The sequence below is a fragment of the Armigeres subalbatus genome, unplaced genomic scaffold, assembly GCF_024139115.2.
Source record: "Armigeres subalbatus isolate Guangzhou_Male unplaced genomic scaffold, GZ_Asu_2 Contig1271, whole genome shotgun sequence".
NCBI lineage: Eukaryota > Metazoa > Arthropoda > Insecta > Diptera > Culicidae > Armigeres > Armigeres subalbatus.
The window spans coordinates 4,305-21,591 of record NW_026942036.1 but is presented as its reverse complement, the minus strand read 5'-3'; the positions used below and the strand labels follow the sequence as shown (position 1 = coordinate 21,591).

Here is a 17,287-nt window from a genome sequence, read left to right as displayed (position 1 = left end):
TCGAAACAAGTCGATAGACCCATGGTTACAAGTGTAGACCTTAAGGCCTTACTCCAGAGATTTCTTGGATGACCCGGAACGTATACTGTGAACACATTCAAGAAATTTTTTTGTTCTTTTTTTTTCTTGCTTCGATAGTACGTACACTAAAATACGCAGGTGTGCGTACTATCAAGGTATGCCTGTATTTTGATTTTTTTTTTTAATTTTTGCTTCATTATAGGAGGAATGACGGCTTTGGCAGGTTTTGTACTATTATTGGCAGGGTTTTTTTATGATTGACTATGCTCAAATTTGGCCTAAACATTCTTTGCATATCAAAGAATATTGTGGCCAAATTTCATAAAGTTTGGTCGACAAAAACCCCCCTGACAATAATAGAACAAAACCTGCCAAAGCCGTCTTTCCCCCTATCACGATTTTCGTTTAAACGATTTGAAAGCTCTTTGAATTGTTTTTACAATGGTTTATATGAACCTTGGTATCGTATGAAGCTAGGCAAAATTTTGAAAAGAAAACCCGCGTTGTTTACCTTTTCTCATCTTTGATAACTGATACAGCGAACTCTCTCTAACTCGATTTTCTGTAACTCGATATTTTCCCTTACTCGATGAAACTGAAAGTCCCTTGAATCTACCATACTGCGTTCCCTCCGTAAGTCAATATCTCCCTTACTCGATATTCTCTAAGTCGAAGTAATTTTCCAATGTATTTTTACCTCGTTAACTCGAGTTGTCTGAAACATAACGCGATATAATAAGAAGTTAGAAGTGAAAAGTAAAAGCAAAGAAGTGAGAATGAGAAATTAAAATAAGAAGTGCGAAGTGAAAAGTGAAAAATGAGGAGTGAGAAGTGCGAAGTAAGAAGAGAAGTAAAGGAAAGTGAGAAGTGAAAAGTAAAAAAGAAAAAGTTTGAAGTTGGAAGTGAAAAGTGATAAGTGAGAAATGAGCAGTCAGAAGTGAAATATAAGGAAATTTAAGTGAGTAGTGAAAATGAAAAATGAAAAGTACGTAGTGAGAAGTAAGATGTGTGAAGTGAGGAATGAATAGTGAGAAGTGAAAAGTTTAAAGGGAGCAGAGAGAAATTTGAAGTAAGAAGTTGAAAATAAGAAGTGAGGCGTGAGAAGTGAGAAATGAAGAGTGAGAAGTGCGAAATGAGTAGAGAAACGTGAGTAGTGGAAATTGAGAAATGAGAAGTGCAAAGTTAGAAGCGAGAAGGGAAAAGTAAGAAATGAAAGTTAGATGTTAGAAGAAAAAGTAATAAATGAGAAATGAGAAGACAGACGTGAGATATACGAAGGTATAAGTGAGAAGTAAAAAGTGAAAAATGAGAAGTATGGAGGGAAAAAAATAGTGAAAAATTGATTGGTGAAAGTAGATTTTCCGATTAATGTCCGCCTAAATCCCTATAATGCACTGGTCTACTGGGTGTTGTGTAAATTTCCTGTCCATGGTCTAATTTTTAGATGTAAAGCGTTCAGTCTGTCTGTGTCGACCTGTCTTTTTTAAATATTTACTTTATTTCATAATCATACTAAAGTATTACAAAAAACATGTATATGTATTAGGGTGGGTCAAATTAATATGGGAAAAACTTTTTTCAATTTTTTTTGATGGGCCGCCCTTTTATTCGATTCTATTTGATGCCATGATGCTCTGGACAAAATTTCAGCCGAATCGGTCAACGTTTGGGCGGTGCTAAACTCGTTGGAAGTTTATATGCAAAATTGTATACAGAAACATCCAAAAAAAGTGAATTGCAGTTAGACGGCACGACGGCAAGAACTATGATACTCATTCAGATCTTGAAGAATTTAATACAGAATGTTATGCAGAAAAACGCGAGAAGATTAGAGTGTGCCCGGCTAAGTTATTAGCATTTCTCTGAAGCGGGGTTTGATCAAATTTCGTTTCTTTTACCTTTGAAAAGAAATAAATTCACCCCTACAACACTCCAGTAAAGTGTTAATATCTTTGCCTAATAAACTCTAATCGTCTCGCGGTTTTCAGCATAACATTCTGTATTAAATTCTACAAGAACTGAATGAGTATCATGGTTCTTGACCGTAAATTGTGCCGTCCAACTGCAAATCACTGTTTTTGGATGTTTCTGCATACAATTTTGCATATAAACTTCCAACGAGTTTAGCACCGCCCAAACGTTGACCGATTTGGCTGAAATTTTGTCCAGAGCATCAGGGCATCAAATAGAACCGAATAAGAGGGCGGCCCATCAAAAAAATTGGAAAAGTGTTTTTTGAGCCACCCTAATATGTATATATGTACTAGTCTAAGCTGGTTGAGGAATTAAATAAAATTCAAAAACTTAGTGTCGGTAGCAGTTTTTTAAGTAATTTATTTTTATTTATTTATTAGCGACCCTACGAACTTCGTTTCGCCTAAAATTAATTTATTTCCTGATTAGTTCTCGAGTTATGCAGAAATTTTTATTTCATTCTTCTTTCCAAAGGCTTTCCAAAGGAGTTTCGAACCATCTTAAGAACCTTTCTCGGCCATAAAAAACACCTGCATACGAATTTTTCACGTCGATCGGTTCAGCTCAGTTAGACGTCGAATTAATCAATGGTACAGAAACTCTGATGAGATATTATGTATTTTATAACAGATTTTTATGTGTACATATGCTGTACGGACATTTTTTTAACAGTGTAGTATAAACTTTTCCTCTAAATTTACTGCATAAGTTCATCTAAAAACAAATTATGTTTTTCTAAATAAGTTGTTTGAAACTAAGAGCCAAGAATTTAAACCCGCAAGTCATGTTCTATTGTTGTTTAAAAAGATCTTCATCATCTCACCGTCTCGACACTTTATCGACAGGAGCAGTCTGCTGTGTGTTTTCCAACGGATTGTAAACACGGAAGTAGTCATATGTTCCTTCATATATGTACAAGCAGCAGCAACAGACGTAAACATTGCGTTCTTATCTGTCGCGACGTAGCTAATAGCAACCGCAAACTCCGAGTGCAATGAAATGGAATTCAAGATTCCGTTGCGCTGCCTTGGTTGGTTGGTTGGATGCTTGCTTGCGTCGCTAAATCTTAATTATGACCCCGCTCGCGCTCCAATGGCAAGACCACTTTTATTCGAAGAAAAAGGCGGACGACTAAAACAAAGCTAGAATGTTGTACACACCATTAACGGTTATTTGTACGCGATCGACGTGAAAGGAACAAAAAAGTTCGCGACTGCGAGAAATGCAATACAACCCAGCAAAAACAAAACCTTCGCACATCACATCAGACGACCAGACTTGGACCAATGCACTTTCTTGTAGGGCGAATATGGTTCTGTCTTTGTAAGGAAACTGGACGTTGCCGTTGCTTTGCGGGATTCATGCTGTTCCCGAGTATTAGAGTGGGTTCATATAAACTAAATTTAATCAAGCTAATTCACGTAGAAAAGCAGCTCTGTGGATGCGATCCCGAGCTGAGGGACTCTTTACATTTGTCTCTCTATAGCAAATCTTTCGAAAAGACTTTACTGCCATGCTTTACGATGAGATTTAAAGAAAATATTTAAAATATAAACCGGAACTGTTATTGCCTCTATAACTCACATTGATAATCCTATCCTACAAGTATTTGCACGGCTATCCCGAAGTGATTGATACGCATAATCTCGAGGGGTTATCGCCACCCATTCAGCTTTGCAATAATTTACATTCGAGGTGTGCTATGAAACCCGTCATCACTTCGTTATCAATGCCTCTGTCTTTATTACAAACGGAAATCAATCTTATTCAAACTTTCCCCTCTCTTTGTACTTGTTTCATTCCAGCTGATGACAATCGACTTCATCCATCCAAAGAATTCTCGCGCCACAGCAGAATCCAACCGCGGCTTGCTCACGGCCGCCACAAACGTTCACTAGCGAGCACCCGTGAAGAGGTGCGTATCTACAAACATCTCCTCCGAAAACCACTTAACCTTCATTATGAACATTCTATCCTTTCAGAGCGGGCTTCACGCGTCGCACCTAACACTAACCTATAGGCTAAGTCAACAAGATGTGATATTAGATTTACAATTAAACGAACAGCTGGTCCCGCGGGGCCATTTTCTCCGTTATCAACTGCCGAATGGGGCCGGTACGGCCGTCGAGCGGTACAACCGTACCGACCAGGTGGATCTGTGCCACTACAGGGTGAGTTACGCCCCCCTGACTGAATTCCGGGATTACAGACTAAAAACTTTCGTTTCTATAGGGTAAAATCCGAAACAATCCAGAGTCCAGTGTGGCCCTGTCAACCTGCCGCGGTGTCCGCGGAGTGGTCTACGATGGACAGGAAACGTACTACATCGAAAGCGATGTCCCAGTGGAGGGGGATTCCAATAGTATAGACCTAGCCGATCATTATATTTATCGGTGAGTTGTGCGTGGAAAGCCAGTGCAAGACATCCGAATGACATTTTTTTTTTTAATTTTCAGACACTCTGATCTACTGTCACATGGGAAATGTGGTTACGATGGAGGTGCCAATCATACACACGATCCCGAGCTGCATCGGGAATCGGAGTTTCAGCGATTATCAAGGGTAAGTACTACATAACATGCAGTTTTTTTTGTTTTTTCAGGATCAATCTCCTTACTTCTCTCGGTTTGTGCTAGAAATTGAAATAAACGGTGTTGGCTCATTTTTAGTCCAATATCAATGTTTTTTTTTTTTAAGAAGAAGCATCACCACCAAGTTTATTTTTCGTTGCATTGATTTGACTATGGTGTACATCCGGTTGGATTTATTTAGGGAAAAGGCCTCCTTAGTCTGGTCACTGACTCAGGTGCGTTCAATAATGGTGATGCAAATGTACTCTTTCATTGTTGACTTGTATCAGAAGTCTGTTTTGGTACAATTGAATCATCGGAAGTCGATTCCAAATGTTCCGGGAGTCTAGCTCCTTATAATACTGAACACTTTTCATTTGGTTTCAAACCCAAGCTTTCAACATATCAAATTTCATGATTTTGCAAGACAAGCGCAACAAATGAAAGTTTAAATGTTCTGGTCACATTGTTCGAAATTGTGAGCAGGGATGCCAGACATACAGACATGTCTGTATTTATATATATATATATATATATATATATATATATATATATATATATATATATATATATATATATATATATGGTCTTTCATACAGACATCATACAGATTACAGACATTATACAGACTTTTGATTAATGTTACAGACTTTTACAGACATTCAGTTTTCGAAAACTTCGGGCTGCCAAACAGAATCCTATTATGGTTTCAAATTAAACCATTTTGATTTCAAACAAATTTCGTACAGAGTTCTATAAGGTTTCCAAACGGTATCATTTTGGAATTCCGAGCAGAGCCTTTTAGGCTTTTGAACTGGATCCCTCTTGGTTCCAAACAGAACATTTTTAAAATTCCAAACAGGATTCTTTTCCGAAACCTAAAAAGATTACACATTGAAGCCCAAACTGATCCCGTTCAACAGCCCAAAAGAATTTCATTAGGGTGCACAAAAGATATCCGTTCGTACGGATTTCCGTACAGAATTATGTGAACTTCCAAACGTAATTCTTTTGACTTTACTAAGTTTCTGAATGAAATTCTCGAATCACTCTGGGCTTCCCAAAAGAAATCCTTTCGGACTTCCAAATGGAATTCTGATGGGATTCTGAACAAAATCATTCTAGAATTCTGAACGGAATACTTTTGGTCTTCCGAACGGAATCCTTTTGGACTTTCGAAAAAAGATATTTTAGTTACAGGATAAAGATTGTCGCTGTCGTCGCTGTCCGGAACATCTTTTGTTGGCGAGGATAGGGGATCTAAATTTCAATGAAGGAAAAATTCATACGATTTGATAGTTTATTACCACACATGTTTCGGACAGTAGAACAAAGGGAATTAAAGCGACAATCTTTATCTTATAACTAAAATATCCTTTCTTTCGAAAGAAATACTTTTAGACTTTCGATTGGAGCCTTCTGGGCTTCTGAATGGAGTTGCTTTTGGACAAGGGATTGCGATAAGAATACTTATGGTATCTCCTACCGAAGGCCTAGAAGGATTTTGTTCGGAAGTACAAAGGGAATCGATTCGAAAACCCAGAAGAGTTCCTTTTTCCCAAAAAAAAAATCGGTTCGTAAACCCAAAACAAGTCCTTTTTCTGGGTTTCCGAACGAAATTATTTGGGATTCTGGAAGGAATTCTCTTATATTTCTGAACGGAATTTGTTGGGCTTACAAAACAGAATTCTTTTGGATTTCCGAACTGAACGAAATTATTTTGGACTTTACTTTCAGTCTTTCGAAAAGAATACTTTTTGATTTCCGAGTGGAGCCATCTGGGCTTCTTAATGGATTGTTTTTTTTTTCTGTTTTTGTACTAGGGATATCCTTTTGGGATTCCGAAGCCTAAAAAGATTCCGTTTGAAAGTCAAAAGGATTTTGTTCGAAAGCGCAAAAAGACTTCCATTCGGAAGCCCAAATATTTCGAAAGTTTGTAAACCCAAAAAATGTCCGTTCCGTTCTTTGGGGCTTCAAACGGATTTATTCCTTCGTTTTTCGACCTCAACAGCAGTCTCACTTGTTTTTAGTATCTCGTACTTGACTCGGCTTAGTCTTACACTGACTTTTTGATTATTGAAACCTCCCAGTTGAAACCTATTCTACGTTGTCAAAAGTGCATGGAGTAATTCTCGCTGAAACCGGGCCACTATTTGCACGAGGTTCTTAAAAATGCCAAAATTTACATTCTTTCGAAAGCTTTCGGCGAGTATATTAAGAATCCGAGTTAAATTCATCAGAAATATGAACCCCTCGTTAGTTATACACGAAATCATTTTAATGGATCCCTCGATTTTTGTCAATTCTCGACTCACGAAAACTGTCATAACTCCAACATTTCTCAACCGATCATAGAGATCAGCATATCGTTGGAAAGAGGAAGAGTGGATCCTCAATTTGCAATAATAAAAATACATGCAGCCATATTGAATTTGGCCGCCATCCCTTATTTCTTTTTAAAAACAATTTTTCCGCCATGTTCGCAACCACCGATTTTGAATATAAATACATCGATGGAAAGCTTAGCTTATATTGTGCATTGTGTCCGAAAATCTCAGGTGTATGTTTTTTCTATCAAAAGTTATGTACGATTTACCAATACAAAAATTCTTGAATTATTTAATACAATAACTTGAATACGGCTCCGTTATGCTCAAAACTTTTGAGCCCTTCAAATAAAATACCGTTGTAGATATGCTTTTGATTTTTGAAACATATTTGGCTTAGAATAGTGTATGAAATCAAGGAACTGACGTCGTAGTACCATATTAACCATAAAAATAATGTTCGTTGGTCAGATGGCCCTTCAAAAAATAATTTGGGAAATCGTACATAACTTTTGATAGAAAAAACATACACCTGAGATTTTCGGACAGAATGCACAATATAAGCTAAGCTTTCCATCGATGTATTAATATTCAAAATCTTTGGTTGCAAACTTGGCGGAAAAATGGTTTTCAAAAAGAAATCCAAGATGGCGGCCAAATTCAATATGGCTGCTTGTATTTCTATTATTGCAAATTGAGGATACACTCTTCCTCTTTCCAACGATATGTTGATCTCTATGATCGGTTGACAAATGTTGGAGTTATGACAGTTTTGGTGAGTCAAGAATTGACAAAAATCGAAGGGTACATTAAAATGATTTCGTGTATAACTAGCGAGGAGTTCATCTTTCTGAAGAATTTAACTCGGATCCTTAATATATTCGCCGAAAGCTTTTGAAAGAATATAAATTTAGGCATTTTTTAGAACCTCGTGCAAATAGTGGCCCGGTTTCAGCGAGAATTACTCCATGGCTTTGAATCATTTTCTTATTCCTATACCTTCTAAACTCCATACAGACAAATACAGACTTTTTGCTGAGATCAATCCAGACTTGTGAAAAATGTATCTGTCATTCCTGATTGTGAGATCGCAGTAAGCCATGCATGCGGAAGATTGCTTTTGAATTTGCTGTCACGTTTTTATTCGTATCCACAAAGTTAAGAATTATATTTGGCTGATGTCTCCTGTTACATTTTTTTTTTCTTTATTTAAGTGATTTTTTAATTTTAAAATTAAGTTCATCACTGGGATGAAAGGGAATTTTAAGAACTCCCTTTGCGAGCCAACCTTAAGTCTCGCCAATGTTATTCAGCAGGGGCTGAGTTGATAAAAGGGTCGGCCGGAAGGGCCGTCCTACGTGCCAATCAAGGGCATCGCCAAATTGTTTTTATTTTACTTAAGCCTAACACTTTAAAACACAACATTATGGTAACACATAAAAATTATAGAAATACGGATTGACGATGCTATCAGTTAAAACGTTGGAATCAAAATAGAGTATACGAAGACAAGGTTTTGGTTTCACGGGGTTGGTGGGAAACTTTGCCTTCGGAGCTCCTGCTGATATTTAGTCGTATCTCAATGTCCTGCTGTGGTCCTGTTGATGCACTGTTCTCCGGTGGCAACGTTTGCCTCTGAAGGACTGAAGTTATGGTGAGGTCATTATCTACAAGATCCTCGCCAAAATCTGCCAATTTACAAGAAATCCTTTGTTTTTCGACCATTCTTTTTGGAAAGGATCAGAACGTCACTTTGTAATGTGGCAGTATTCAGATTCCGAAAAATTCGGAAGGAGCCTGCGAAAATGATCGATGATTTTTAGTCGATATCCTTCGATGAAGGAATGACAAAATTTCGAATACGGATTGGCATATCTAGCTGTTGGTTTGGCGAGGTTCAGTTATGGGTGGGGTAGGTCGAAGCCAGCCCCCCCCCCCCAGCCGAATCGGAGTGACGATCGCTGGGAGGACTGGGGGCGGTATTTATATTTAGGAAACGCCCGTTCGCCTGTTGTGAGGGGCCTCATTCCCAATGCTTGTTGTTATGAGGCTATCAGGGTGTTAAACTTCATAGAATAATCGGGCGTCCTTCAGGAAGCAAAAGATGGCAGTCATTGCAGCTTCATCATACGCCAGTGCGTCCCGAATACTACCCGGTATTCCATAGAGATTTCGGGGTTAGTCGTATTTGGGACACCGACAGACAAAGTGCTCCACACTATTTTCAGTGTCACATAGATCACAACGGGACCGAAAAGGGCCCATACCAAAATTGTGAGAGATTCTTGTGTGGCCGGTCCGGAGCCTTGAGATGACCTGCTGCTCTTTCTGGGTGACTGGTTCATTCCAGGAGTCGGTGGTTCATTTAATCTTTCTAAGGAAGTGCCCTCTATTGCTGCTCCATATCCGAGCCCAGTCCTGGCCGACGACGCTCTTCGTCCATTTCTTAACGTCGGCCAGCGGGACGGAACGGGTGTATAATAGACCCTCGTGTCCGACACTCGCCAGGGCGTCGGCCTCGGTATTTCCCCTTATGCCGCAATGGCCGGGGATCCAGGCAAAGGTGGTACCGGGGATCATCCCAGATAGTATTCCCTGGATCCAAGGGTGCTTGGGTGTATCGCTTTGGAGGGTAGAAACCACGCTCGCGGAGTCCGTAAGGACCACGATTGGGTTATTCGCTGGGATAGTGGCCGCAACAAAGACGGAGACAGCTTCAGCGGAAAAAAATGTTGCACTGGCGTGGCAGGCTCTCCGACATGGCCAGATTGGGTCCATAGACTCCGAAGCCGACTCCTCGGCTGGATACGGAACCGTCGGTGTAACGGATCTCGCTGTTCCGGAAGCGTGTTGCAAGCAGTTCTAATACAGACCGTCGGAGTTCCTCTGTGTTGTCACCCCTTTTAAACCGCGAAGCGATGGTGCGGTCGATGCTTACTGAAGGCGTCAGCCAGCCCTTCGCTCCGTGCCAGTGGACCCGCGCCACTGGGGGAGACTAGTACGGGCTACACTTCTCAGGATCCGGTCAGGCTCATCGAGGAGAGGGATCATGACTTCACCTGAGGTAGAGGCAGCGAAAGAGGCGGCCTTACGGCAAATGGCCATTCAAATACAGTGCCGGGCGGTGGGAGGATGCCAGCGTCAGCACATGCAGCTTCAACGGGAGTGGACGGGAGTAAACCGGAGACTGTCCGCACGTAGCTGTTAAAAACAGGCGAAAGAGTGTTGATGAGGCTTCGGTAGGCAGGGCATGTAAGCTCTAGAGCAGGCGGCTATCGATGATGGCTTATCCGACGTTTAATCTTGTGCTCCTGTTGTTAGTGCGGTGTTTTTTGAGAGAGTTTTGATGAGATTAACGCGGGGTTTGCAAGTTACCTTTACCGCCCGGAAGTGCGGTAAAAAGGAGAGTTTCCGGTCGATGTCGACGCCAAGTATACGACCAAGGACGACCTTCCGGTTGGGGATAGCGTCCGTGCTGAGTTTTATGGATGGCCCCGCTAACTGATGCCGGCCGCTGACGTGTCCCCGGACACATTTACTGGCGTTCAGATCAAAGCCGACGTAAGAAGCCCAGCGAAGGATGGTGCTTACTGCGGCCTGAGTTCTGATCCTGGTTCTTCCAGGTGTTCTACCAACCACGACCAACAAGATGTCGTCTGCGTATACAAACAAATATACGTTTGCGGGCAGAACGTTGAACATCCCGTCCATAGCGTTAGGAAAAGTATGGATCTGAAAAAAAATGAATTGTTTTCCGTAATCAGCCTTTCCAATACCAGGCCCGTTAGTCCCGCCTCTTTGTTAATCGGTATGCATCGGTACAAATATTGTTTGCAACCGCAATAGTCCCAAAGAGGTGGGGCGATAAGGCTTACTTAATTGATTACAAGAAAGCTATTTCTCCGCGCGCTATTTCTTTAGAGATGTCGCAAAAAGAGGAAAGTTCCTGCCCGCTTTGATATTCTTTATGGGTGCCCATCAGATTTAACGGGCTGAATTAATGGGCTTTCTTCATTAAATACAAGAAAGCTGCTTTATTGCGCGCGCGTGCCATTATTTTTTTGAGATTCCCCAGAGAACGGATCTATCTCACTTGACAGCCACTGATGCCATCCATGTGAATAATTTTTGCAGCGTCTCCCTCTGACACACACTCATGATTCTGCTACTGACGGAAAATTTCTTCCGTCGCTAAGCGAATGTGATTTGAAATTAGAAGAAAATTTGTCACTGCTCAACCTTATTTTATGTAAAATGATGGTTCTGGAAAAAACCGAAACACTAAGAGCAACAAAACCAAAAACAGAATCAATAGAGGATGCACTATAGGCGTTTCATGTGAACGACATACATATCACCATATCACTAAAACCCCTCCGCCTAATTTGGTGTCACAGAACATTATCACACAAATTACTATAATGTGCACCGGCTTGTGGTGCGTGTACGAGAACCCTTTCTTCTGCGAGTCAGGCTATGGCCCTGAAAAGCGCCGTTTTGGTGATCCTTTTATCGAATTCAGTTGGAGCTGGTGTACTTCCTATTTTTTTAGCTGGTGTAATAAAATATTTATTTTGTAAACATCCCAACATCCATTATGCCTTACTCGCTTAACTTTTCAAAAGGACCTAAGTAACATTTTTTTCATGAATTAATTTGAATAGCGCAATCAACAGAACAACATGAAAGCTATTGATTGTTGTCCTGGGACGGACAATGGTTTTATATATCCACATGATCATACTTGGTTTTAGGCCCCATCTTTTACCAAGGGTTTTTGAACAAACCCAAAGTGTAGATGAGAGATGAGAGTTCCAATTAAGCTTTGCGTCGAGTATGACACCTAGATATTTTACTTCACTTGAATAAACTAATTGTGTTTGATTCAAGAAAAGGGGTTTCAGTTGTACCTTTCTCCGTTTGGTGAAAGGGATAATGGAAGTTTTTGTAGGATTTATGCCTAGTTGATACTTTTGACACCAGGAAAAAGTGTGATTTAGGGCAGATTGCATTCTTTCCACGATAACACTTTCGAATTTGCCTCGTACAATAATGACAACGTCATCAGCATATCCAACCACTTCGAAGCCTCTTCTCTCTAAGCTGTCTAGAAGCTCATCCACCACCAGTGACCACAACAAAGGAGAAAGCACTCCGCCTTGCGGACACCCCCTTGTTGCTTTAACAGTGATGTATGAACCGCTAAGCTCAGAGGAGATTTTCCGATTAGCTAGCATAGCATGTACCCAGGTAACAATGCATGGGTCGAATTTTCTCCTCAACATTGCTGACCCTATAGACGAACCTTTCGCATAGTACCTTTTCCATAATTTTGAGCATTACAGAGGATAAACTTATCGGCCTGAATGCTTTGGGGTTGGTTTTATCTCTCTTGCCTGCCTTCGGAATGAAGACAGCCCGGATTTGACGCCAATCGTTAGGTATGTGCCCCAAAATCAGACTCGCCTTAAAAATCTCAACCAAGGGTGGAACCAGTGTTTTCTCCTCTTTTTGGATCAACGCTGGAAATATTCCATCCATGCCAGGAGACTTAAATGGCTCGAAAGATCTCACAGCCCTCTCAACCCTGGCCCGAGTGAAAGCTTCCTTTGCAACCTTTATTGCGTCTTTTTTAGACCCAGAAACCCATGATTGGATCTCTTGTGGATCTGAGACAGCAATTCCAGTGCCTTGGTCGCCGATGCTCGACTCAAGGATTGAATCAGGGAAGTGGATCTTTAACAATTCGCTCAGTGTATCGCTAGGCTCTACAGTGAGCGTTCCATCCGTCTTTCGGAGGCCACATCTTACATCTTCTTACATCTTAGTTTTCACTACTCATTTCTTGTGGTTTTGTCTTTTCGACCTTTTGTCCTTCGACCTTTTCACCTTCGACGTTATGACACATATTCGACCTTTTGACCTTTCGACCATTTGTCCATTCGGCCTTTTGTCCTTTAGACCTTTTGACCCTTCGACCCTTTGTCCTTTCGACCTTTTGTCATTCGACCTTTTGACCTTCAACCTTTGACCTTCGACCTTTTGACACAGATTCCGGAGAACATTGTTCATCACTCGTAAGTGGCTAGCCACCCGATTTTAAAACGTTCATAGCTTCAAGGATCCCGACGCTGCAAAATTGTCGAGTCTTTTGCCGAGCTTTTGCCAGAAGCGAAGGGAAATCTTTTGGTCCGGATGGAATGAGGCATCCGGTGCAGAAAACCCTTACTCCAACCGCAAAAATAGTATTCCTCGATTTGGTAAATCAAGCCTGGGCCAGTCAAGCACTATACTCCTCCACACATCCTGACGACTCAACGACACTGCTGATTACCGGCCTAACTCTCTGATTTCCTGTGTATCAAAAGTATCAAAAGTCGTCGAAAGGTTGGTTGACCGCCGGCTGCGTGAAACGTTGAGGCTGGCCTTCAACCAAGGATATCACGTGATTCTAGTATCTCTAGATATTTCAAATACTTTTAACCGCACCACACTATTGCTTAAGCTGCGGGTGGACCTTCACTGCTAACATCCTAGCTTTCGTTTTCAACTTCCTCTTCCGGTTTTTCTGGGACTTTGTCGCCAACTCCACCTTCAGGACCTATACTGGAAGCCCGCAGGAGTCTGTTCTGACGGTGACCCTGTTTCTGTTTGCCAAGAACGGACCTCTCATGGCCTCCCCCAGTTTATCTACACTACAGTCTATACGGACGACATCCTGATTGTGGTCTTTGGAGACACTCCGGTACGAACGCGTATCCGAACTCAAACGATTTTCATATAATTTCGGCTGTGACCTCTCTACCCGTCTACCCGTGCTCTGACCAGTCTACCCGACCCATAAGTTCTATGCTCCTCAACCATAATCTTAACAACATGTTCTCGTCTTTCTTTCGAAGCGTGCTAAGTAATAATCGATCGGCGATCACCTTCGTCCTCAGAGTACTTGAGCAATTTGCCTCGATACGAATTGAATATGCCTTTCAACTTTTCTCCGGAGGACGTGACTATACCTGCAACAATTCTCTTTAATCTCTCTTTGACGGAAGGTATATTTCCTAATGCATGGAAATCTGCTGACATCACTGAGATCGAGACTTGAGATCTACGGCTGCAAGAACATATTTTTTCAATTCTTAAAGCTTCAATATATGCATTCTATTATATAACAGATATCGCAAGATAGTTTTAAAATATTCTGGGTAATGCAAACTGCGCTTGAGTTCGGGAATTGAGATCTACAGCTGCAAAAAAAAATCTTTTTCCAGTACTTAAAGCTGCAATATGCATTCAATTATATTCATTACACCTTCTAGAGCATGTGCATGGAAGGTCAATATACATCGTAAGATGTCATCTAAACTTTTCAGTACTACAGTTCCGGTCATCTAAACTTTTCAGTACGACCATAGTTGATCGCTGGTTACCCGATCTTCCCTAAGGTTGCTCGCCAGCTAAGGCCTAAGGCCAGCACCACGAGGAAGTAGGGAGGGATAGGAGTTGCTGGGTAAGAGGTTTTGGACCGCGAGGAGGGGCCAAAGTTTATCGATGGGGATTCTCAGTTGCTCCCTTAGCACTGGCGCGGCGATATCATGACAAGTGAAGAACTGAAGTCATTTCAAAATTCACGGAAACAAGAGAAATTTTTTTGGTGCCCCTCAGAATAGTCCTCCATATATACCATTAAACCAACTGGCAGAACGAAGAGGAATCCACAAACTGTTCATCCTGTTTGTGTGGACGCACTAACTGTTTGTCTGCACTAACTGTGTGGATGAAACAGCTAGTACTGACTGAACTTACTGCACATTAGAGTTGTTGGCGATATGGACCTATCGCAAATTTGATGTATCGCTTATTTGATCGTTCGCAAATACGCAAAAACAGGAACCAGGAACCACAATTTCACATTTATGCTCCATTTTTATACCACCTAAATTAAGATTTCTTCTCTTCTTTGCACTAAAAAATATCTCCCACCTTCTCCCATTCCAGCACAAACGGGCCGCCCCAAGCAAATCGTCCTCAACCATCCGCGGCCCGTACAATGCCAACAAACACTCCAGCTACGTCGAGCTGGTCATCGTCATCGACAACAAGATGTTCAAGAGCATGAAGGAGAACTTCAAGGTGATCCAGCAGTACTGCAAGGACATCACCAACATCATCAACGCGCTGTACGAACCGCTGAACATTTTCATCGGGCTGGTGGGCGTCGTCATCTGGAACGAGGCGAACGAGATCGAACTGTCCAGCGATGGGGAGATCACGCTGAAGAACTTCCTGCACTACCGCAAGAAGGTGCTTTCCAAGGATCACCCGAACGACAATGCGCAGCTGTTCACGAAGGAACACTTTGAGGGGGGCGTCGTGGGGAAGGCGCTCAAGGGCCCGATCTGTACGTACGAGTTCAGCGGCGGAGTGGAGATGTATCATAGTGAGGTGATCGGGGTGCAGGCCACGACGGTTGCGCACGAGATGGGACATAACTTCGGAATGGAGCACGACACGCCGGACTGTCACTGCGAGGACGAACGGTGTATTATGTCCGCTTCCAGTTCTTCGATCGCGCCGAAGCACTGGAGCAGTTGCAGCATTGACCAGCTGAATTTGGCTTTTCATCATGGCATGAACTATTGTTTGAAGAACAAACCGACGCAGCTGTTTGACTCGCCGGTATGTGGCAATGGGTTTGTTGAGCACGGGGAACAGTGTGACTGTGGTCTTCCGGATTATTGCAAAAATTCGTGCTGCAATCCGAGGACCTGTATGCTGCATTCGAATGCTTCTTGTGCAACGGGTGAGTGTTGTGACCTGGACAGTTGCAAACCGAAAACGGGAGGCACGGTCTGCAGAGAAGCGGAAGGAGAATGCGATCTGCCGGAATATTGTTCTGGGGAGTCCGAATACTGCCCGAACGATGTCTTCAAAAGGGATACGGAGATTTGCGACGACGGGAAGGCGTTCTGCTACAAGGGGTCCTGCAGATCGAGGAACGATCAGTGTCGGTTGCTGTGGGGTCCAACGGGGAAGTCATCCGATCAGTGTTATAAGAAAAACGAGGAGGGTACCAGGCATGGCAATTGTGGATACAATCGAGTGAAGAACGAGTACGACAAGTGCGGTGAGGGGGATGTGTTTTGCGGAATGTTACACTGTCGGCACCTGAACGAGCGGTTGGAGTTCGGAATGGAATCGGTGGCAATCCTGTCGCACAGCTTTATGACTTATAATGGGAGTGTGATTCCTTGCCGATCGGCGATCGTGGACTTGGGGCTGCAGAAGGTCGATCCCGGATTGGCTCCGGATGGGGCCAAGTGTGGCGAAGGGAAGATGTGTCTGAACCAGCAGTGTATGGCCGTAGAGAGTCTTCGAGCGCAAGGTAACGGGGTGGAATGTCCGGAGAACTGCAATGGCAACGGAATCTGTAACAGCGAGGGACACTGCCATTGCAACAAAGGATTCGGACCGCCCTTCTGCAACAGTCCCGGAAATGGAGGCTCAGAAGACAGTGGGCCGGCATCGGATCCAAATGGTGAGTTTTTGGCAACACTTCTATTTGACAAAACCAAAATCGTCACCGCATATCGCCCTTATCGGATCTAATTTCCGGAACAATTTGTTTCTTTCATTCACAGCTGGCAGCGGCTTCACGCGGTTTCTGTACATCTTCTTCTGCGGAGTGGTCCCAACCTGTTCGATATTTGCCTTCGCGGTTTACTACCTGCGTCAGCATCATGGTGCGGTCACCAAAAAGCACCGCAAGCCACCGTCCGTGTACGTACAACAAACCAAGCGTTCGCTTTGCAATGTGTTCCAAGCGTGCCGAATCGCTTCTTCCGCTCATTCTCCTTCTCCATCTTCTGGTTCCGCCGGAAATAGTAGATCCTACCCTAAAACTTCCACCAAACCGCATGTTCAAATCAGTGGCTTGCAGTTGGTTTCGAGTACTAATCCTGAGTTACTAAACACAAGCACGGAGTTGCATCTTTAGTTGGTTAAGAAATAAATGGTGTTTTGTTAAAAAGTCAGTTCGCTTCTTGTCATAAAAATATGCTTAAAATCTTATTTTAAAACATTCATTAGTATTAAGACGCATGATTTTAATTTTGTTCCTAGGCTAGTCTTACGTATGTGTTCGCTAATAATAATAACTTATCAATGTTGTGGTTATGTCAACTGTGGTTGTTATTCTAACCTTAATTTACTGTCGAAAGCATACAAAATCATTTTTTTCAGTTCACTAATCCGACTATTGTTATGTCTCTAATCCGGTTTTATGTGTATTGGTCATTTGTCCAACGTCTTGGTGTGTAGTTTTTAGTCGCATGGCATCACACGTATACACGCAAACAATAATGCATTTTGCGCTACTGGGTAGGTGTTTCTTTATGA

At 42.2% G+C, this 17,287-nt stretch overlaps 1 protein-coding gene across 1 annotated transcript; it reads left to right on the top strand.

Annotated features, from left to right (window-relative positions):
• The first annotated feature begins 3,697 nt into the window (after positions 1–3,697).
• On the top strand, positions 3,698–17,035 carry LOC134202556 (disintegrin and metalloproteinase domain-containing protein adm-2). The gene is made up of 6 exons (XM_062677562.1): positions 3,698–3,910; positions 3,978–4,166; positions 4,228–4,388; positions 4,452–4,557; positions 14,888–16,427; positions 16,531–17,035. Exons 1-6 carry the CDS (start codon positions 3,698–3,700, stop codon positions 16,884–16,886), a joined length of 2,565 nt encoding a protein of 854 aa, XP_062533546.1. The 3' UTR covers positions 16,887–17,035.
• The last annotated feature ends 252 nt before the right edge of the window (positions 17,036–17,287 follow it).